Here is a 21888-nt window from a genome sequence, read left to right as displayed (position 1 = left end):
CTGGTTACAGGCTCTGCAAACAAGCCCCTGGCGACGGAGCAGCTGGTTACAGGCTCTGCAAACAAGCCCCTGGCGATGGAGCGGCTGCTACAGGCTCTGCAAACGAGCCCCCAGGGAGGGAGCGGCTGACACAGGCTCTGCAAATGAGCCCCCAGTGACGGAGCGGCTGGTTACAGGCTCTGCAAACAAGCCCCTGGCGACGGAGCGGCTGCTACAGGCTCTGCAAACGAGCCCCCAGTGACGGAGCGGCTGGTTACAGGCTCTGCAAACGAGCCCCCAGGGAGGGAGCGGCTGACACAGGCTCTGCAAACGAGCCTCCAGTCCTGGGAACCAAGTGCTTTCAAGGGTAAACGGACTCGGGTATCCTTTAGAGGAGACGCCGGCCTCTGGTCACTGAGCAAACCGGAGGCCGTCATGGAGGCCCAGAGGCAGGAGAGATGCTGGTCTGGGAAGCTGAGCGTGCTTACTCAGTGCCGCCAGCCGGGGGCTTTCAGCCCGGAGCTGCTGCTGACCCTTCCAGGGGCCCCGGAGGCAGGTGCCCGGGAGGCAGGTGCCCAGGACAGTGTCATCTACCCAGATGGGAACAGTGGCCCAGTGCCTGGAGACGCCCCCGCACTCGATGGGAAAATGGCAGTCCGGTGGCAGCAAAGCCACCTCATGCCGCCCTCTCCTGAGGGTCTGGCTCTGGGCGGGGCGGACACTGGAGTCCACACGGATGGGGTGAGCGAAGGTGGATACAACAGAGGTGCGGCCTCCTGGGGTCACGGGAAGGGCCGCGAAGCTGGGAAGTCCTCGTACCCAGCACCAAAGAAGTCACTCTGGCCGTGATGATTCCTGCCCTGAGTGGAAAGTGCCACCCTGTCCGTGCGCCCCGGGTCATGGTGGCGGGGGCGCCCGGGTCAGACGTAGGGCTGGTGCCCCAGGCGGGGGTGGGTGCTCACGCTCTCAGACGGTCGCTAACGGCCCCCGGCCCCGGGGCCCCGCCGCGGGCGCCTCCTGAGAGCACAGAGGTCAGACCTCGGCGCCTGTTGGGAAAGCTCTCGGGGGGACCAGCTCCCAGGTGCGCTCCCAGGTGCGCTCCCAGGGCCGGCGGCGAACACTTAGGAACGGCTTTGCTGAGAGCTTTCCTCCCGGCCAGGTGCCGCAGCAGACGGGCCCCCGGGGCACCCAACCTGGGCTGGGGTCCCGTCTCCCACACGGGCCGCAAGGGCGAGGCCCCCCTCCCCCCTCCACCTCACCTCTCGGTCCAGGCCGGCTGCCACGGTCACAATGTCCCCTGTCTCGCTGTTGATGGTGAACATGTTCTGGGACGGGCTCTGCGGGGTCTGGGTCACGATCCGGTACCGCACCATCCCATTGGCCGTGGTGCGGTCGTCCGCGTCATTGGCCGTGATGGTCATCACATAGGTGCCTGGGACAGAGAAAGCTCTCAGACGGGAATGATCTGCTCTGTCCGCTGCTGCCCCAGGGGCACACCCGGGGCAGACATCGCCAGCCGAGCCCCATCTCCCGGAGACGGAGGGAACCCCACGTCGCCGGAGGCAGGCTGGAAAGCAAACCTGCCGCCTTCACTTCCCACGAGGCTTCGGAGGACTTCTTCTAGAGCTCAGGGTTCCTGTGAGGCATCGGCTCTGACTTCCTTCTCTCTCAGCGGCGGGGGGCCGGGGGGGGCAGGGGGAGAGCAGGACGGGCTGCAGGGCCAGCTTTTCCAACTCCGAACCCAGCTCCCTCTCCCCAAGCCACACGGCTCAAGACCCGGCTCTCAGTGTTTGCCGGGGCTCCGCCGAGCACACATGGAGGGTGGTGCAGTGGGGACCTGGAGGCGCCCGGAGAAGGAGCGGGGCCTGGCCCGGGGCCGGCTCTGCGGAAGGCATGGAGTACGTGCTTGAGGGACACACGGGAAAGGAGCTGGCAGGAGCGCCTGCAGGGGAGGCTGTGCACCCTGGGGGAGCACACGTGCAGGGGTGCAGGCGTTTCAGATCCAAGGGGCTGGGCAACTGCCTGAGCCGCCCCACTGCTCGGTGTCTGTTTCCCCGACCACACGTAGGGCTGAGCTCCCTGGTGGAAGACAGCACAGCCCCACTCTCTGAGGGCGGCACCTGAAGGTCCTGTTGGTGTCCATCCTTCCCTGCCTTGCGAGGCCCTGGTTGGCTGAGCACATCCCTCCCCCTGGCCACAGTGATCGGTTCAGCTATGGGCACCTTACCCATCAGAGTTGGCAATAACCATGTTTGCTGGGATTCCTGGGAAACCAACATGCTGTCCCTGCCCCTGGGTCTGCCTGTGTCAGTGAGTGAGGCTGGGATGATGGTCACTTTCTGGCCACAAATAAAGAGGCTGAAGGACAGGGCCATCTTGGGGTCTCAAGAGGGGCTCAGGTGACAGCTTCTCACTAGGAAGCCCCTGGATCAACCTGCACCTGAAGCTATTGCCTAAAGACTTTTAATTTTATCATTATTTATTTATTTATTTATTTGAGAAGCAGGTGGCACTGAGTGAGCAGGGAGCCCGATGTGGGACTTGAACCTAGAACCCAGAACCTGGGGATCATGACCTGAGCTGAAGGCAGACACTTCACCGACTGAGCCACCCAGGTGCCCCTACCTAAAGACTATTTTAAACATGCACACTTTTTTTTTTAAGAACAGTTTTAGGTTAACAGAAAATTTAAGGTACCCTATAGACTTTCTGTGTAATTGAGCCCATGAATTTCCCTTCACACCTTACGCCATTTTACTTCGAATTTTTGTCACTTGCAACCCAGAGTTCCGACTGGCACAAACTCCTAGCCCTGTGGCACTGGAGTCCTGGAGGCCCTTGTCCTGAGCTGCATGTTTTTAGTTCAGTTCCTTGCTCCAGAACAATGTGCTGTCCGGGGCCCTGCAGGGGTGCGGAGGAGTGTGTGCCCTACCTTGATGCGATCCTTTCTTGGGAGTAGATGTCTGAAGCTGGGGCTGAACTGGGCTTGGGGTTTCAAGCTGAGCAGCTAGGCCTCCAGGCCTGAGAAGGGGAGGGTGAGAGGACAGGGAGGGGGTAGGGCTCTAAGCACCCAGGAACCCTGTTTCAGCTGTCTTCAACTTCATCATGAACTCCTTGACCAAGTCCCAGCTCCCAGCACGGCCCCTGACTGGTGAACCAGGGCATCAGAGTTTGGGGAGGAAGTATTCCCAAAGCTTTAAAATCCCAGGCTCAGCATCAAATTTGGTGCCTTCTGAGAGAAAGTTCTGGAGGCAGAGTGTGTGCAGTCTGGATGTGGCTGAGGCTCTTGCTTTGCAGAGCCCACCCAGTCAGTCTGCGCCCCTTGCTGTTCCCCCCGGGCCCCAGACATGGAGGACTCGGATCTGAATGTTTGGCAACGAGACCGGTCCTTTAGTTTTGGGCTCGTTATAACATCACGTTACATCTAGGCATCCACCTTATTTGCTATGTTCAGGAGTCTGCTTTTTAAAACCAAATGATAGAATTCTAATAATTCGGGCGCCTGGGTGTCTCAGTCGGTTAAGCGACTGCCTTCGGCTCAGGTCATGATCCTGGAGTCCCGGGATCGAGTCCCACATCGGGCTCCCTGCTCGGTGGGGGGTCTGCTTCTCCCTCTGACCCTCCCCCCTCTCATGCTCTCTGTCTCTCATTCTCTCTGTCTCAAATAAATAAATAAAATCTTAAAAAAAAAAAGAATTCTAATAATTCTTTTCCGATTACACAAATGAAACCCACCCATGGAAACCAGCGCGTTTTCATGGGAAAATATCAGAAGGTACAATGTAGGAAAAGCTGGCCGGTGACCCCGCCGCCTGACACACCCACCGTGGCCCCTTGGCTTAGTCTCCAGTCAAGGAGCCTAAATTTCAAATCTTTATCACAGAGACACTCTTTGCTCCTCCTTTTTGAAAACAACAACAACAATTTTATTACTGATCAAAGATACGAAAGAAGGGCGTTTTTACATGCCCCAAACGCAAATGCTCTTTAAAAATAACAACAATAGAGAATAGTAGGGATATACAGGGAATGGGCACCCTACCCCCTACAGTGTCCAGGGAGCACAAGGCCTCAGCTTCTGGACGCAGCTGGCTCTCTATACCCATGTGCCTTTAAAATGTGTCCAGTTGACAAATCCACTTCTAGAAATTTATCCTCAGGAAAAAAATCACAGATATGCAATAGATGATTGATTTGCGCCCCCAGCGGTCCGTGCTGACACGGTTCCTGATAGCAAAGCCTGAAATCCTCCACAAATATTTATTAAATATCCATTATGTGCCAAGCACCGTGTTCAGCATTGCATGTCCGTGAGCAAAAGAGATACACAAAGTCCCCGATGCACAGGGGTGGGTGTGACCATTAAATCCCCAACATGAGGATCCTCCTAGGGATGGAATGTTCTGTATCTTGACTGTGTCCACCCCAAATATCCTGGCTGGCATATTGTCCTGTGGTTCTGCCAAGACATGATGGAGAGACTGAACACACGCGAAATGACAGTCAATCCGACATGAAGATAGGACTCTAACACACCGTCCGCGGGACCCGGCCCGGGAGGTCTACCCACCAGCCAGGGGAACCAGTGTGGGAGGTCCAGCTCCCCGCAGGTCAGACTTGGAGGAAGTCAGACCCTCTATCTCTAGTAACAATCCAGGAAGCCAGTCACCCTGTAACCATTGGCCCAGAACTGCGGGGACTTGATGGATAACTGACAGCTTCCCCAGTTTTTGTCCCGGCTTCTGACTCAGGGCCAGCCAGAGAAGTATGCCCCCAACTAATGACACAGGATGTCCACCTCCCACTTCTCCAGGCCCAAGCCCCATCAGGGCACAGCTGAGCGGCCCCTTCCCCACCATGAAGCTCTCTGTTCCGCTGCCCGCCTTCGAGTCTTTGCCCAGTGCACGTGGTGGGGGCCGACTCCCTGGCTCCAGCTGGCTCTGAATAAACAGAGCTCATTGGGGTGGGCTTCGCTCATTTCCACGTTACCACCAGGGGAACCGAAGGACTGGGGACTCTGTCTTAGGTTGCACGCTGTGTGTGCATCTACAGCGATCTTTTTTTTTTTTTTAAAAGATTTTTATTTACTTATTTAACAGAGATAGAGAGCACAAGTAGGCAGAGTGGCAGACAGAGGGAGAGGGAGAAGCAGGCCTCCCACGGAGCAGGGAGCCCGATGCGGGGCTCGATCCCAGGACCCTGGGATCATGACCTGAGCCGAAGGCAGACGCTCAACGACTGAGCCACCCAGGCGCCCCCATCTACAGCGATCTTAAATAAAAAGTTCAAGTGGAAAAAACCCCTGACCCGTGAGGCTCACATCTGGTGGTGCAGACAAGCCATGGGCACAATCAATAAGCAAATGATATTAACCGTAGTACAGCAGGGTGTTGGTTAAATAAATTATGATGTTATCATAACTTTGCTATCATGGAGTAGTATGAAGCCATTAAAATGTTGTAGAAGGATAGTTAATGTTATTTGAAATTTTCATGACATACGTGCGGCTCACTGGAAAAGAACGAGGGCTCTAGACTGTTCAGTGTGACCCCAATCTCTAAAATAACAACGTGTTTATGCAAAGGAGGGGAGGCCAGAGGGCGTGTGATGGACATGCAATCTCTGAGTGCGGCACCGTATGTGGGAGTTTGAGTTTTCCTTTGTGATTTTCTCTGTACCTTCCACGGTTCCTTCAAAGGCTATCACTCGATTATCAGAAAGTAAGATGTTACTAAAAAAAAAAAGAAGAAAATAGAAAAAGAAAAAAGGCAACTGAGAAATAGAAGATGTGACTTTGTGTTTAGAGCCTAAACTGCGACTTGGTTTCTCTCAAGAAGGAGGGATTCTGAAAGCCTGGCTGGGTCGCCAGTCCATGGTCAGGTGGCTGACGCATGTGGGAGCGCCCTACCCCGAGTGGGAAAGGGACAGGGTCTGTGGAACAGCAGGGATGAAATAGGAGCGTTCAGGGCCCTGGAGCAGAGCCCAGGCCAGAGGAGATGGCTAGACGCTGGAGGAATTCCTGAGAGCCTGGAGGGCCCTCTTGGCGGGGGCAGCCTTCCTTCCTGTCTGTGCATGGTCTAGACCCCACGTGTGTGTGCCCACCCAGTGGGCACAGGACGTGTGCTGAGCCAGGGCCGTGCTCTAACCTGGGTTGCACCCTGCCCGGGCCCTGAGCTGTGGGTCCCCGTGCCGCCGTCTCCTCCTGACATGCAACGGCTTCCCGTTCTGACCCCCGTTCTGGCCTTGGTCGTGGCGTTCTTTTCCCTGAAGCCCGGCGGTCCTCACAGCCTGCAGTAGACGCTGTGGCCTCCTCCACACCCTTCCACGCTGGGGTTTGGGTGGATGGACCCCACGCCTGGCTCTAGAGCTGGGGCCCCAACAGGCAGTGGCTGATGGCCATGACCTCGCACCCTCCTACAAGGCTCGGGCAGGGTGGGTGGACTTCCCTTGGGCACAGAGAAGGTGCAGGAGGGCTAGGAAGGTGTGCCAGGCCAAGGGGACGGCCGTAAGCAAGAGAACTTTATTATCTCCCAGTTCTGGAGGCCAGAAGTCCAAAATCAAGGTGTCAGCCTCGGTCCTAATCTCTCCTTCTTAAAGGGTCACCAGTCCTAGTGGATCAGAGCTCGTCTTGACTACGTCTGCAAAGATCCTGTTTCCGAGGACGGCCACATTCTGAGGTTCTGGGTGGACACCATTCCACCCAGTACAGGGATTAAGCTGGGGCTGAGGTGGGCGCAGCTGACCCCTGGCTGACAAGGCACGAGATGAGAGACCTTTCCAAAGAGATGCCTTTCTGTGGCCTTGGGTGACTTCTGAGGCCAAGCTGGGCTCAGGGTGGGACCGGCAGGGCTCAGTCCAGATCAGACCCTGGCTGCCGCTCCCGGGGCCTGGTTCTGCACCGTCACTGAGCTTTCTGGAGCCTGGGGGTCCTCTTCTGGAAGCGGGATGTCCTCTGTGGGGCGCGGGGTGAGCAGAAGAGCTGCCTGTGAGCTGGTGCCTGGGGCGTGAGCAGGGCCAGTCCCCGAGTGTCTGGTCGGTGTGGCCCTGGCCTGCAGGTGCTCCTGGGCCTCCTGCCTCCTCCGGCCGGCCGGGTCTGAGTCCACACACAACCTTGAGCCCCAGCGATCCCAATTACACGGAGTGCACCCGGAACATCCCATGGTGTGTCCACGGGAGCCATTTGGCTGCAGTCCCGGGGGTGCCCTGCGAGGAGGAAGAACTCACACTAGCAGCTCACTTCTGCAGCCATGTGGGAGTGAAGGTGCATCCCCCCTACACGGGCCTGGAGCGAAGCATCCTTCCAGGGATCCTTCCTTCCTCTGGGCGCCTGCTCCGGCCTCTCTTGCCAGCAGCGAGGTTTCCATTTTTCTTGGCAAATGAAACAGAACGTCAGGATTGTGTTTTCATCTAAGCGGGGACGCTGCCCGCCGCCCGAGGTGCAGGGCGTCTCTTTACTGGCTGCACCAACAGGAAAAGGGGAGAAAGCGGAGGGTCGGCTCTCCCTCAGAATTCATGTTCGAGCGCTGCCGTCCGCCTTAAAGGATTAATTTCACAAGCCTTAAACTGCAGTTTAATTTGAAAACTAATTCAGCCCCATAATTGGCTTTCTGCTCAAATCACTGAGGCTAAAGATTTAAATTCTTAATATTCAGATGACTTTCGAGTATGTGGTGCCATCTGTGCATTAGTCCGTGGCATTCATCTCAGGGAGAACTCCGCCGGCACAGAAATAAAATAAATAAATAAACGGGCCGCTAATAGAATAATCTATTTAAGCAAAAACTGCATTATCTAGACGAAGCCTTCTTTGACTTCATTTTCAGCATATAGATTTCTCTGCTATTTAATATTTTAAGGGGACGTTAATTTCAGAATTTATAACATAGGCCCTCACACACTTACAAGGGGTTAGGGAAATCAGGAATTCCAATTAAAGCCTTTTTTAGTTAAAAGATAATCACTGTGGATTATTACTCTTTCCTTGTGAGGTTCGCGAAGCCTGCCTGGTAGAGCTGATGGCCGAGCAGCTCCGAGCTCCAGGGCGCAGGACCCGGGCCTGTCCTGAGCACCGGGTAGCCTCCAGAGGGTCAGGCGAGGGCTGGGGTCCACTGAGTCCTGCTGTTGTCCAGGTGAGGAGAACAGATAGGATCTCTGCCCAGTGCTGCAAGCTGGCCGCAAACTGAGTAACTAACCCAACAAGTAAGGCAGTATTAATGGAAAGCAGGCAGGGCAGACACCTCTGCAGGAGTGATATGTGAGCTGGGGGAGGAAAAGGGGCCAGTGTCACAGTGACTGGGGAGAGGACATTCAGGCTGAGGACACAGCATGTGCAAAGGCCCTGAGGCAGGAGAATGCTCTCCTTTCCTGAAGGCCTGGCATGTTTGCTTCTCTGCCTTTGCTGGATGTGCATCTCTACCACTCGTTCACACGTACATAACGTACGGATTTCTGGGTTCCTCAACTGGACGATGGACTTCTTGAGGGTGGGGTTTATATTTTTCTATCCTGGAGAAAGGCACTTTCTTACACAACCTGTGCTTTTCTGGGGAGACACTGCCCGAGCTACATTCTGTCCTTCTCTTTCCTTCTCCTTCCTTCTGCCTGATAGTGGATGTGATGCTTGGAGGCACTGCAGCCTCCAAGGGACCATGGGGTGAGAAACCAGAGGGAGAGGCATGGGAACTTCAAGCTCTCCCCCAAACCCCTCCTGGTACAAAGGTGGGTTTTCTGTGACTTGCGGCTGATGCATTCCTGACACAGACTGGGGAGGGGAAGCAGTGTGTACCATGGTGAGCACCGTGGCTCACGAGCCAGACTGCCTGGGTTTAAATCTTGCCTCCTTTCGGTACGTGCACCCCGATGTTTATAGCAGCAATGTCCACAATAGCCAAACTGTGGAAAGAGCCAAGATGTCCATCAACAGATGAATGGATAAAGAAGAAGTGGTATATATACACAATGGAATATTACGCAGCCATCAAAAGGAATGAGATCTTGCCATTTGCAATGATGTGGATGGAACTGGAGGGTATTATGTTGAGTGAAATAAGTCAGTCAGAGAAAGACATGTATCATATGATCTCACTAATATGAGGAATTCTTAATCGCAGGAAACAAACTGAGGGTTGCTGGAGTGGGGGGTGGGGGGGAGGGATGGGGTGACTGGGTGATAGACACTGGGGAGGGTATGTGCTCTGGTAAGTGCTGTGAATTGTGCAAGACTGTTGAATCTCAGATCTGTACCTCTGAAACAAATAATGCAATATATGTTAAGGAAAAAAAAAAAAGAAGAAGAAGAAGGTAGCGGGAGGGGGAAGAATGAAGCGGGGGAAATCGGAGGGGTAGACGAACCATGAGAGATGACAGACTCTGAAAAACAAACTGAGGGTTCTAGAGGGGAGGAGGATGGGTTAGCCTGGTGATGGGTATTGAGGAGGGCACATTCTGCATGGAGCACTGGGTGTTATGCACAAACAATGAATCATGGAACACTTCATCTAAAACTAATGATGTAATTAATGTATGGGGATTAACATAAGAATAAAAAAAAAAGGAAAAAAAAATAAATCTTGCCTCCTTTCTATGCCTTCGCTCCCTTATCTCCAAAGTGGGGAAAAGAAACGTGCTTATCTGGTAGGGCTGTCGCAGCGTTAAAGAAGGGCATCCGAAGGGAGGTCTTAGAGCAGCGCCTGGCAGGGGTTAGGGATGGTGGGTCGGTGGGCGGGTGGTGGGGGAGGGAAGAAGCTGTCGTTCTGAAAGGCAGTACAGGGGCCCTGCCGAAGGAGCTGTTCAGCCGCTTGACCGCGGTCACAGGAATCTACACACGTGGGGAGACTGCACGGAAGCGCACCCACGCACGTCTGCGTGGGCGCACGCTGGGAAACTTGCCGACGTGTGAGTGAGGCCTGTGATTGCACCAGTGTCACGTCCTGGCGTGATCATGCATGACAGTTCTGCGAGCTGTTCCCACCGGGGGAAACGGGTGAAGATTTGTGGGGTGTCTCTATTATTTCTTACAACTGCATGTGATGCACACCTGCTATTTGAGCCTACCTGGTATCCAGCCCCCTTTTCTGAAGCAACGATCTGGTTTTCCTTGGGGGGGATCCACACCAGCCACAGGGTCAGACCCAATGACTTGGAGGGGTGTAGAACCGGACTCTGTTTGTGCCTGAAAGAGGCTCACTGTCCATGCACTGGCCGTGGGGACTGCCTCAGGATGGGCACAGCACCCAAGCCAGATCACGGGGATCTCCCAGGGCCCCTGCTGGACTCCAGCAAGAAGTGGGCCCTCTCCCAGGGCTCATGGTTATGTCTGCAGCTGCTGAGGCGTCTTGTCCACAGGAAGAGAGAACTTCCCTGAGAATGAGCCAGCACCGAGGAGGGGAGAGTCAGACCGAGGTAAGCAAGGCCCTGGCCAGTCCCACTCTAGCCACAGCACCCGAGATTGCTTCCTGTCTCTGGACTTGGCAATTATGTGAGCCAATGCATTCCCTTTTCCAGGGGCTCTCAAGGTGGGTTTTGGAGACCCAGAAATCTAACAGCTGAGATCAGAGCAGCGGGCACCCTTGACCCCAAACCACAATGACCATTGCTGCACCAGATAGGACGGGCCACCCTGGGGCTTCCACACCCTCCGAGCCTGTCACCAAAGAGGATTCCGTACCACGGCGGGGCACCGGGGCTGGGGAAAGAATGAGGGGTGAATGCGGGCTCCTCCTGAGACTCCACCCCTGAGTCACTTTGCTAATGTCCTCATATGAACTACCCAAACCTTAAAAGGTTTGTATCTGGGTGAGTCAATGTTTAACACATCTTTCCATTTGTTTTCCTTTAGAATGTACATCTGAAACCTTTCCTTAACCCATCATGCCAGGGAATAAGGGCTAATTTCTGGTGATAGGTTTTCCTTACCCCGCAAAGGCACCGAGTGAAACCTTCTATTACGGTGATTAACCGACGCAAGGGAGGACACCCCGGAGACTGTTTCCGAGCCCTGGGCACTTCTGCCTCCAGGACACCACGGCATGCTTTGTCTGGGGTCAACTCGCCTTGGCCGGGCACGTGAGGGAGCAGCACGGCCCCGCTGCGTCCCGGGCGTTGCACAAAGCCGTGGCATCCCTGTTCCCCTCTGAGGGCTGTTCCGGGATCAGAGACAGATGCGGGGTCCCCCAGGGACCCTGAAAGTCAGTCCACACCTAGTGCAAACAGTCCATGAAAGACACAGGAGTGAACGGGGAAAGAGGACCCATCTTGGGATCCACACCAGCCTTCCGGTCTTTCAGGCCATGCTCGGCATTCCAAGTGGCCCTGTGGAGCTGGGGTGATGGGGCGATGGGGGGGCAGGGGCAGCTCCGATCTCCAACTTAAAAGCTTATCAGGATTTTGAGGAGGAGCCACAACAATTTGCTGCTTTTGTTATCCTAAGGAGTAAAGCCAGTTACACATTTGGGAAGACTTTCTCTATTGATTTGTTCTAAAGTAAGACAAGGGAGGTGTGATTTATGATATCCAGGCACCTTTATGGAGTGTGCCGGGTCGTGGGGAGAGAGGCCCGCCATATCTGTGCTAACGAGAAAGCACCCCCAAGCCTGACACCCACGACCCCACCCCTTTGCCTAAGGAGCTGGCCGCTTGGAGCTAATTTGCCCGTCGGCAGCCTGTCCCTGCTCCTCAGAGGCTGTGGGGAGAAGCTGCCCAAGGTGTGGGCAGACATAATGTCACATGCCGTCCCTTCACTGACACCGGGCTGGCCTGCGTCTCGCAATTCCGAGACAATCAATCAAAAACACAGTTCACCTTGCTGAAAAAGCAGCCCCTGGAGACAGAACTATGACAACCTGCTCCGGGCGGGGAAGCGATGATAAATGCTTGGCTTCGCCACCCCACCGTGGGCTGCATGGGATGCGGCTGACCCCTCCGACCACAGGAAGCGGGAAGCCGGCTGAGCTTCAGGCTCCCGGTGCTCGAGGGTCCGTGTGCCCATAGCCACAGGGCTTCCCAGGAGCCCGGACGCCCTCCTGGGACGGGATACTCGCCAGGGCCGCCGGGGTGGGGTTGCCCGCTAAGCTACAGACGCCGGGGGACACTTGAAGTTCAGGACAAAAGCAGTACTTCGTCACTGTAGGCGGCTCCTAAATGTTGCCTGGTGCATAAGTATGCATGAAAATAGTTGTTCTGATCCTCCCGTGCCCCTGGGCATCCTGCATTTCAGTGGCTACTCCTGGCGGCCCTGGGGGTGCTCAGCTCAGCTCCACCCGCCCAGCCCTCGGCTGGGCACCTGGCCCAGGGATGCCCCCTGTCCCTGCAGGAGACATCAGGCAGTGCAGGGCTGCGCTGCTCACCTACAGAGACTGAGTCGGGGAGGGGGGTGGGCTGAGAGGTTCTAGATTTCTACTGCATTCCCAGGTGCTGCTGCCGGTTCCCAGGCCAGGTCTAGCATCGGCTGGGGGTTCTGGCCCCCCCACACACCTCCTGGGACCTTCAGGTTTGTCTTTGCTAAAGAGGAGAGGGAAGGGGCCCTTCCCCTGCAGAGACATGCTTAGCAAGGGCCGTGGCGCACGATCACGTGGTCAAGGTCATCTATGCCAAACTGAAGTCTGGGGTAAGACTGGCCCTTGGGTCAGCTCAGAGGGGAACTGAGGCCTGCAGGCATGTGGGCTCACCGCTTGGGGCCGCGGGAGTCTGGCCTTCTCGTGGGCTTCCTACGGGGTTTGGAATAAAATGGAAAGTGTGGTGCGGGAAACCTCGGATGTCGGGTCTTCTCTCTGACCTCGTCTCCTGCCCCAGGACCTCTGCCCGTGCCTTTTCCTTCCCCAGGCTCCCTTCCAACACACCCCCACCCCCCAGACCTTCTCTCCAAGAGGCTCCTTGTCATGCCTCAGCTCTCAGCCTCTATGTCATCTCCACAGAGGGGTCCTCCCTGACCTACAGGCGCCTCCACGACTCTCAGCGCCCCGGGTTCCTTCCGAGCCTTACTATCCGTGCTGTGGCTTTAAGTACTTGCTTTAGCTTGGCTTTTGTCTGCACCCCCCTCTGGACCTAGGAGCCCGTGAAGCAGGGGCCCTGCTCCCGGGGTCCCGTGCGGCCTGCAGTGCGTGCGACATGCACCTGCTAAGTGAGCGCCTCCATGGGGAGGAGGCCCGTGGGGTGGTCACGGCTCCCTGAGCATGGGGCCTCCTCGCCTGCTGACTCCCACTCACTCGGCGCTCCTCAGGGGCCGGGGGCTCACCTGGCTTGGAACCCTCATCCACGGAGCCGTTGTAGACCTGGTTGATGAACTCGGGACGGTTGTCGTTCATGTCGATGACGTAGATATACAGGTCGATGGGGTTCTCCACCTTGTTGCCGTTCATGTCCACTGCGTGCGCTCTGAGCTGGAAAGCAGCATAGACACTGTCAGCCTTGGGGACAGCCCAGGGCAGGTTCCTGCAGGCCCACAGCTCTGGGCTGGTGCTGACGTAAGGGCCTGGGTCTCCCAAGGGACAGTCTTGGCAGGGGGGTGGGCCTTGGACATGCCATGAAACTCCTCTGAGCCTTGGTGCTCTCCTCTGGAGACACGGGGAAGAGCTGTGAGAGGACCCTTAATTTTTGGATTTTTTGGGGGTAAAGATTTTATTTATCCATTTGAGAGAGAGAGAGAGAGAGAGAAAGCGAGCAGGGGAGGGGGGAAGAAAGAGGGACAAGCAAACTCTCTACTGAGCGCAGAGCCTGACGCGGGTCCCTGAGGTCATGACTTGAGCTGAAACCATGAGTCGGATGCTTCATCAACTGAACCACCCAGGCACCCCAATTTTTGGATTTTTCATTCATTTATCAGTTCATCCACTCAACCAGGATCTGTCAAGGGCCTCCATGTACCAGGCACCGGCTGGACCCTAGATTATTGCTCAGTGGTCCAGACAAGGCCCAGCCCTGGGGCTTCTCGTCGAGAAGGGAGACGGACACCAAGAAGGGAGAGAAGGCACATGGAGCGACTGGCTGGGGTTGGGAGGAGGCCAGGCAGGCGTCTCAGAGGAGGTGACGTTTGCGCTGTGGCCTGGTGAATGGGACAGGGAGAGGAATAGGTGTGAGGTCCCAAAGGAGACATGGAGCAGCGGAGGCCTGGGGGCAGCAGGGGGGCTGGGGAGGGTCATGCAGGACCTGGGATTTGGGGGGGAACAGGGGGTGGAAAGGGGCAGGGTCTCCCTGAGGTCTGTCCACACCAGAGCTGTGACCTTCACACATCTCAGCTGACACCCCATCACCTTGCAAGCTGTTCACATCGGACCTCGAGGTCTTTGCCACAGGACAGCACCACGCCCAGGGTGTGAGAAGAGCGCGTGCTTGCGGCCTGTGGGGGGAAGTGTCTCCGGGCGGGGGGTGCACACGGCCCTCTCCTCCTTGGTGCCCCGCGTCATGGCCGCCCTACCAGCCTCTGGGAAGGAGGAGGCGGTGCTCCTGCCCCAGGGAGGCTCCGGCCAACAGTGTCTACACCAGCCCCGGCGTTTGGTTCGGTCCCCATGGCCCTGAGTGGAATTTTACCCTTGAACTGGGGTGTTTGAGAAGCCTCCCAGGGGACGCCGGCCTGCGATGTTGCAAGGACACACATTAGGCCCGATTCCCGGGGGGCCAGAGGTGACCGCACCCCCGGCGCCTCGGCTCCGAGCACCGCGTGGAAGGGCCGGGAAGCACCCCTCGCAGTTTCGGGCCCACCCTGCCCCCCGTCCTGCATCTCAGCTCTTCCAGCGGGTCAAGAAGCCGCTGAGAAAAGGTACTTCGGGGCTACAGTTAAAGGTGACACTGTTGGCATTGGCAGCGTGGCCTGGCAGGGAGGCCGCCGTCCACCTCTCGGGCTGGGCACACGCTGTGGGCTTAGCGGGGGCCGTCCCATCCTGGTGCGGAGACACGGTGGCACCGGGGGAGCTCTGGTCCCCTCCGTGACCTGCCAACCCGAGCCTCGCATGCAAAGGGAGGTTGCCGCCCCTGCGATGCCGTGAGCAGGACGTCTGTCCCTTCTCGCCGTGGAAGCGAGACGGGGAAACACGAACGCAGGGGCTTGGTGTCGCGTCCCCGCGGGGACAGGAGCAGGGAGGAACTCGTGCGTGCATGCCCGCCTCCTCTCAGCAGCTCGCTCTGCTTTGTGTCCTAACTGCAGGCCGCCGGCTTCCTCCTGGAGCCTGGACCACACAACTCTCCATGTGGGCCCTGGACGCGCCCGCGTCGGTGACCGTGTGGGTGACCCGCCTCAGCTTCCACGAGCACCCTTGACACACTATCGTCCCGATCTTTATTTCACGGATGGGGCAAGGGAGGCGCAGGAGGATTAGGAAATTTGCCCAAGATGAGAGTAGTGGCAGCATTCAGGTCTTATGTATGGAACCCTCCGGAGAACCTTCTAGAGAATCATCCTGCAAAAGCCAACATGACCATTCTTCATTTCATGCATTTGAACACTGACGTGTTGTTGGTGGTCTCCGAGTGACCCGTGTCCACAGTTCATCAGCTTGCTCTCAGGTGGGAGACATGGTCAAAGGTGCCAGAGGATGTGGGGTGTGGATCCCCAGATGTGGATGCAATGGGGGGGTCGCCCCGTGATTGGGCTACATTTTAGACATGGGGGGAAATGTCTGGGTGGGACGAGGCAGCCTCGTGGCGCTAAAATCACGGTGCTGCCTTGGCTGGTGGCTGCACGGGAGTCAGAAGCTGACGCTTAGGGCAGATTCAGGGCATAGCTGCTGGAGAAAGTGGAGGGGGCCACGTGCTGAGGAATGCGGGTGTCTTAAGGGGGTGAGAGGGGCCCTGGCTGACAGTCAGCGGGAAAAGGGGGATCTGGATCCGTCACAACCTGGATGAGCAGGAAGTAGACGCCTCCAGGTATGCATCACCTTGATTTCCACCTTGTGAGACCCTAAGGCAGAGCCCACCAGACTTCTGACCTACAGAACACGAGCCCGGAAATGGGTGTCATTTTAAGCCGCTGAGTTTGTGCCTGTTTGTTACGCGGCAGAGGGAGCTGACACACTTGCAAGCTGCCCCCGAAGGCTCTGGTGTGCGTCCTGCGAGGTGACAGTCCTGAGAGGGGCTCATGCCTTAGTCTCACAAGGAGTGTGAGGACTGCCCAGAGCGGCTTCCCAACCCCAGGGAGGACGGGAGAGTTCCCGAGGGCTTCACCGCGCTGGGACAGAGAGTCGCAAGTTGGAACATGAGGTTTCAATCTGGAATTCGGCATATGGACTTGACCTCTCCCCCGATCTGGGTCCCGTCATCTCCCACCGACTTGTCACCTTGTGGGGTCTAGGGGTGAGCAGCCAGGGGTGGCCCCGGGAGACATTCCTCACTTCTGAGATGGGGCCTGAGGAGGTTGAGGTGGGTACCCCCCTGGAGCACATTTCCTAGTTCATGAGAGCAAGCAGGAAACACTTAATACATGGTGGCATGGTTGGATTTCTCATCTCCCAAGATGCAACCTCAGGACGTGGCGGGAGACAGAAGGGAACGTGTGCCAAGTGTCTGGAGGTGAGCAGGTCCATGGAGGCCCAGACACGGAGCCGAGTGTGCAGGGACAGGTGGACGGTTCCCCTCCCCCCCACCCCGCCCCCCTGGCCGAGTTCTCTGCTTCCTCTCTGGCCGGCTTGGGTGAGGAGGGGCTGTGGCCTGCAGGCGTCCTTGCAGAGGACCAGAGGCCTCCCCTCCAGGCCCAGCATGCCACCCTGATCCCTGGGGACTGCCAGCCTGTGACCCCCGGCTTTTCTGAGGGGGCCTGTCGCAGAGCCATCTAACTTCGGACGCCACGTGTCTCCTGCGCAGAGTCTGGTGCTGAGCGAGGCTTTGGGGTCACATCGGGCGAAAGGAACAAGCGGAAATGGAGGTGTGCGTGAGAGGTGCAGGGGGCCTAGGTTGTTCTGCAGGACGCTAGTCACTGCCTTGGCACTTGGTGGATCGACCATCCTGCCCTTGGAGCAACGGGGGCGGGCAGGCGACGCACTCCCTGGAGCGGCCATCGGCCTTCAGACGCCCCTTGCGTCCTCGTCCTCTGGGCTGAGCCAGCTCGGGCGGCGGCAGGAGGGCGGGGCTGGACTCTTGCGGGGGAACCGGGAATTCCAGTGCTGACTTTGGTGTGAAATGCCGAGGAGAAACAGTTACCCAGAAATACCAAAAGCAGGTCTCCTTTTGAGCTCAAGGTTTCCCAAGTAAATAAAATGAAAGGGAGCGCCTTCCCACTGGGTGTGGGTTCTCTCAGGGGTGGATCTGCAGTCAGCAGGCGCTGGGGCCGCGTCCTCCGAAGCGGGCTTGGCTGGCAGCCCACCTGCGCTGCCCGTCCTCGAAGGGGGCCAGTTTCACGGCCTGAGACCGCACAGCCTGCAGGCCCGACGCACAGGAGGGACCGTGTGTGGTTAAATGCTCTGCTGTCACTGACCTGAAATCCCTGGTCCAGATGAGGGCCCCCCACTTCATTCTGCACGGGGCCCTGGACTCTGTAGCCGTCCCGACATCAGGAGCTGAGCAGGCCTGGCCCGGGGCAGCCCCTTCCCACCAGGCTCACCAGGGCCGTGGCTCGCCGAGCCGCAGGCTCTGCAGGGCAGCCCGGCCCAGGGTTTACGACAAAAGCTTTCGTTTGGTCTGGAAGCGCCATAAGAAACAGCCAGAGAAGACACCGGTGCTGGGGACAGCAGGGGTCGCTGGAGCCCCGAGGAAGGCAGGAGAGGTGCCCCGCCGAGAGCTCCTCCCTCCCCAAACCGCTGAAGCAACCGTGTGACATTCCAGGGGACACCAGAGCCGCCTGGGGCCAACCCCGCTGTCTGGCCTCCTGGAGAGAGGCGTGGGGCTGCTTGGGCCCAGGAGGAGGGGTGACCGTGATAATTAAAGAGGACTCTGTCTAATCTTGAAGAGGTGAACATGAGCATCAGCAAGTGGCCTCTCTGTGGGGCCATTTGGAGACAAAGCCTCCAATGTCGGAGGAGGCTCTCAAGGTCTTCGGCCAATCAGGGTCAAAGACTGCAGGGCAGAGGGACCCCTGGCCAGGTGGGCAATGCAGCAAGCCAGCAGCTGCCCCCCTTCCTTCTGTTCTCACTCGCTGGAAACATTTGCTCGTCCCAACCACTGGCTGAGCATCCCTTTAGACTCCGGGGCACAAATGCCTGGAACAAGGCATTCTAGGAGGGGCATGTGCCTCTGGGAGGGTAGACAGACCACAGGGGAGGGAGGGAGAGAGAAGGGCAGGGAGCAGGGGTAGTGCGTCCCCAGGGTCTGGTCCCTGGTAAGTGTTTGGTGTGGGAACGACCACGCCTTATTTCACCAGTGCCTCAGAGGAGGTCCCCGAGGGCCCCTTCCAGGGGGGAAAGCACCCCTGAAATTGTCTGCCTGGAAGCCAGAGGCAAAGTGTGCCTGAGTGTCAGCGGCTGCCCGCTGCCGGGGTTTCAATGTCTGCGTGCTTTCCTCCACATTCCCTAGCCCCGTAAATAAAATCATCAGTCTGGCTCAGAAAAGAGACGATGATTTTCCTTTAGATACTCAGGCATCCAAGGGAAGCTCTTTTTTGAACCAGCTAACAAAACAGTCTATTTCCCTTATATTTCCTTCTCTCTGACCCTGGCCCCCACTGTCCGAGAGGCAGTCAGGATGCCAGCCACATGCCCATTTCCAATGGCATCTCTAGGGCAGGACGCAGAGGTGTTTCAGTAACTACACCCACTCTCCTCAAGGCCTGTGGTCTGGCTGCTGAAGAATCTGGGGACACAGCTTTTCTTAAGGGCTTCAGGCCAAGAGGTTTTGATGCCTCTTAATCCCAGTGTAAGCTCCCCCAGAGTGAGGCCATGTTTACTCATGTTATCACTTCAGGCCTATTGCCAACCACAGGGCCTGACACATACTAGATGCTTGAGAAATATCCCCTGGATGGGTGGATTGATGGATGGATGGGTGGGTGGATGGATGGGTAGATTCATAGATGGAATGGATGAATGGAGGGATGGATGGATGGACAGATGGACAGATGGATGGATGGATGGATGGATGGATCAGTGGATGGGTAAATGGAGGGATGGATGGAAGAATGGATGGATAGATGAGTAGATGGATGCATAGATGGGTGGAAGAATAGATGGATGAAGGAAGGAATAGATGGAAGAATGGATGGATAGATTGATCAGTAGATGGGTGGATGGATGGATCAGTAGATGGACGGATGTGTAGATGGATGGAAGAATGGATGGATGAAGGAAAGAATGGATGGAGGAATTGATGGATGGATGGATGGATAGATGGATGTATGGATGTGAGATGAAGTGGGATACACAAGAGGTAAGAGTCTGAAAGTATGAGCCACATTCTCCTTCTAAAGGTAGGAACCCAAGGCCTGAGGTACTCACGTGGTAGGAGGCTCGCTCCTCCCGATCCATGGGCCGAGTGACATACATCCGTCCAGACATGGAGTCGATGCTGAAGACCTCCATGGGGGGTTGGTCGGCGCCCACGCCCGTGATGCTGTACCGGATGGGGATGTCGTTGTCTTTGTCAGACCGGATCTGGAAGAAGGAGCAAGAGGAGAGGCATGTCAGCCTGCCGTGGGGAGCAGGGGCCATGCTCCCTAAATGTACACTCGCCCCGCCCCGGATTTCCTTGCACTTGGCCATCTTGAGGTACTTCGGGACCACTTTGGGAACCGGAAGGGCAGTCAGCAGTCAGGGAGTTACGGAGTGCCACCAACTACACGCCCAGTGGCCCAGCAGGTAACGGGGAAAGATAAGACACGATATTCCAAGTTAAAGTCTCTGCAGGGAGCATGGGACACGTGGTAGAGACTCCAGCACCACTGGGAAGACTGGAAACAACGGTGGAAAATGGCTGCAGCCCTGACGCAAACACGCCTAACAGCCGCCGTCCAACGGGGGAAAGATGGAGGAAGGACAACAGAGCAGCCGCCCCAGAGTCCAGAGGGAAGAGAGGTTGGGAGCTGGCCCATTTACACCCCCTAAGTTTTCACCCGTGTCCCATCTTCTTGCTCCTTTGACGGAAGCACCAGGGGACAGGATCCGGTCCCTGAGGGGCAGGAAGGCCCCGCGACCAGCCCAGAGACACAGATTTGACACTGAAGCCTGTCGTCAAGAAGCCTACAGCACTATGTACACACAGAAGTATTTTCACAGGGAAGCTGGATGTTGTTGAAAAACAACTTAATATCGTTTCTCTGGCTCCCAACTCCCGAGGAAGTTAGCGAGGTCTGATTGAGGAAGAGCCGAGATGAGCGCACAGTTCTGTGTTCTCCAGGGGGCAGGGGACCAGATGATGGGGTAAGAACGTTAGTCTTTGGGAGACAAAAAGGACAACAGTAGAATTAAAGGTAAGACGTACAGTATGGTGACAGATGGTGATTGCACTCCTTTTGGCAAGCATTTCATAATGTAAATAACTGTCGAGTCGCCCGACATTCAGGTGTGTGTTGAACACCTGAGATTAATGTAATACTGTATGTGAATTATACTTCAATAGAAAGATTTAAAAGTAGGAAGCATGTCTTCCATTTAGAGGCAGCAAAAGCTCTTGTAATGATAAGGGGCACCTGATGGGAACGGGGTCACCAACTGCAAGGTAACTGACTTCTCCGAGCTGTGGGAAAATAAACCACAGAGACTGAAAAGGTATGATGGATAAGGTCAAACTAACAGACTGGAATTCAAGTTTGAATACGGTTGACTCTTGGACACGGGTTTGACTTGTGACGGTCCGTTTGTACATGGATGTTTATCGATAAATGCGGTATAGGATCGTGACAATATTTTCTCCTCCTTATGATTTGCTTAACAGCACTGTCTTTCCTCTAGCTGACTTTGTTGTAAGCACAGAGTCTATAATACACATAACATCGAAATATGTGCTCATCGCCTGTTTATCTTGTGTGTAAGGCTTCTGACTGACAGTGGGCTGTTAGCAGTTAGGTGTTTGGGGAGTCAGAAGTTAACATGCAGATTTCTGGCTGTGCCGGGGGCGGTGCCCCGACAACCCTGCATTGTTCAGGGGTCAACCGCACACCTTTACAAAATACAGCTTTTTTTTTTTTTTTTTTTTTTTCGGAAATCAAGTGGCGGGGCCGTACAACATTTTATAAAGTAATGGACCACAGTGAAAGCCTCTGGCTCCACAGAGTAGAGTTGGACCGGGCGTTTTATTACAAGACTGCAGTTAAAACTGAATGAAGAAACCCCTGAGCTCATGGATACGGAGGACAGACCATGCTCGCCGGAGCTGGGGTGCGGTGGGGGGCAAGGTGAGTGAAGGTGACACTGGGGCACACTTCCCTGTCTGGAGTAAGTGAGTCACAAAACGAGACAGAGAGCACAGTGACCACAGCTCATGGGATTCTGCTGCATCTTTGCATGTCCCCAGAGTTCTCATCACAAGAAAGTCTTTTGCACCCATGCACGGTGACAGAGGTTGAGTAGACATCTTGGGTGATGGCTTGGAAATGTACCCCCCTGCCCCTTCCACATACCCTTCCCCTCCCCCATACCTCTCCACATAACCCTACCTGACCCTTAGCCCCTCCCCTCCAGTACCCCTCCCTCATTCCCATACCCCTCTACCTCTCCCTCCACAATCCCTACTCCCATACCCCTCCCCCTCCACATACCCCTCCCCCTCCATATACCCTCCCCCACCTACATACTTCTCCCCCACCTGAATACCCCTGCCCCACCATTAACCCCTCTCCCTCCAAATACCCCTCCCTCATTCCCATACCCCTCCCCTACTCCTTCCATATACCCCTCTCCACCTCCACTCCTCCCCCCTCTACATACCCCTCCCTACCCCCTCTCCTTCCCCCCCATACCCCTTCCCACCCCACTCCTCCCCCTCCAATACCCTTCCCCAACCCCACTCTTCTCCCCCACATACCCCTTCCCACCCCACTCCTCCCCCCCACATGCCCCT

General features: G+C 56.3%; 1 protein-coding gene across 2 annotated transcripts in view; it reads right to left on the bottom strand.

The window, feature by feature from the left end:
- The window catches only part of CDH4 (cadherin 4), a 522175-nt gene that overhangs the window by 39903 nt on the left and 460384 nt on the right, over positions 1 to 21888 (bottom strand). For both annotated transcript variants that reach the window (XM_035025504.1, XM_035025503.1), the window contains 3 exons: positions 19329 to 19484; positions 13211 to 13355; positions 1239 to 1411 (listed from right to left, as the gene is read on the bottom strand). In XM_035025504.1, coding sequence (XP_034881395.1) covers positions 1239 to 1411; positions 13211 to 13355; positions 19329 to 19484 — 474 coding nt within the window. The remainder of the gene's footprint in view (positions 1 to 1238; positions 1412 to 13210; positions 13356 to 19328; positions 19485 to 21888) is intronic.

The sequence above is a fragment of the Mirounga leonina genome, unplaced genomic scaffold, assembly GCF_011800145.1.
Source record: "Mirounga leonina isolate KUSES-001 unplaced genomic scaffold, KU_Mleo_1.0 Mir_195, whole genome shotgun sequence".
Taxonomy (NCBI): Eukaryota; Metazoa; Chordata; class Mammalia; order Carnivora; family Phocidae; genus Mirounga; species Mirounga leonina.
Note: the sequence above shows the minus strand (reverse complement) of the source record. Positions and strands in the feature narration are given on the sequence as shown.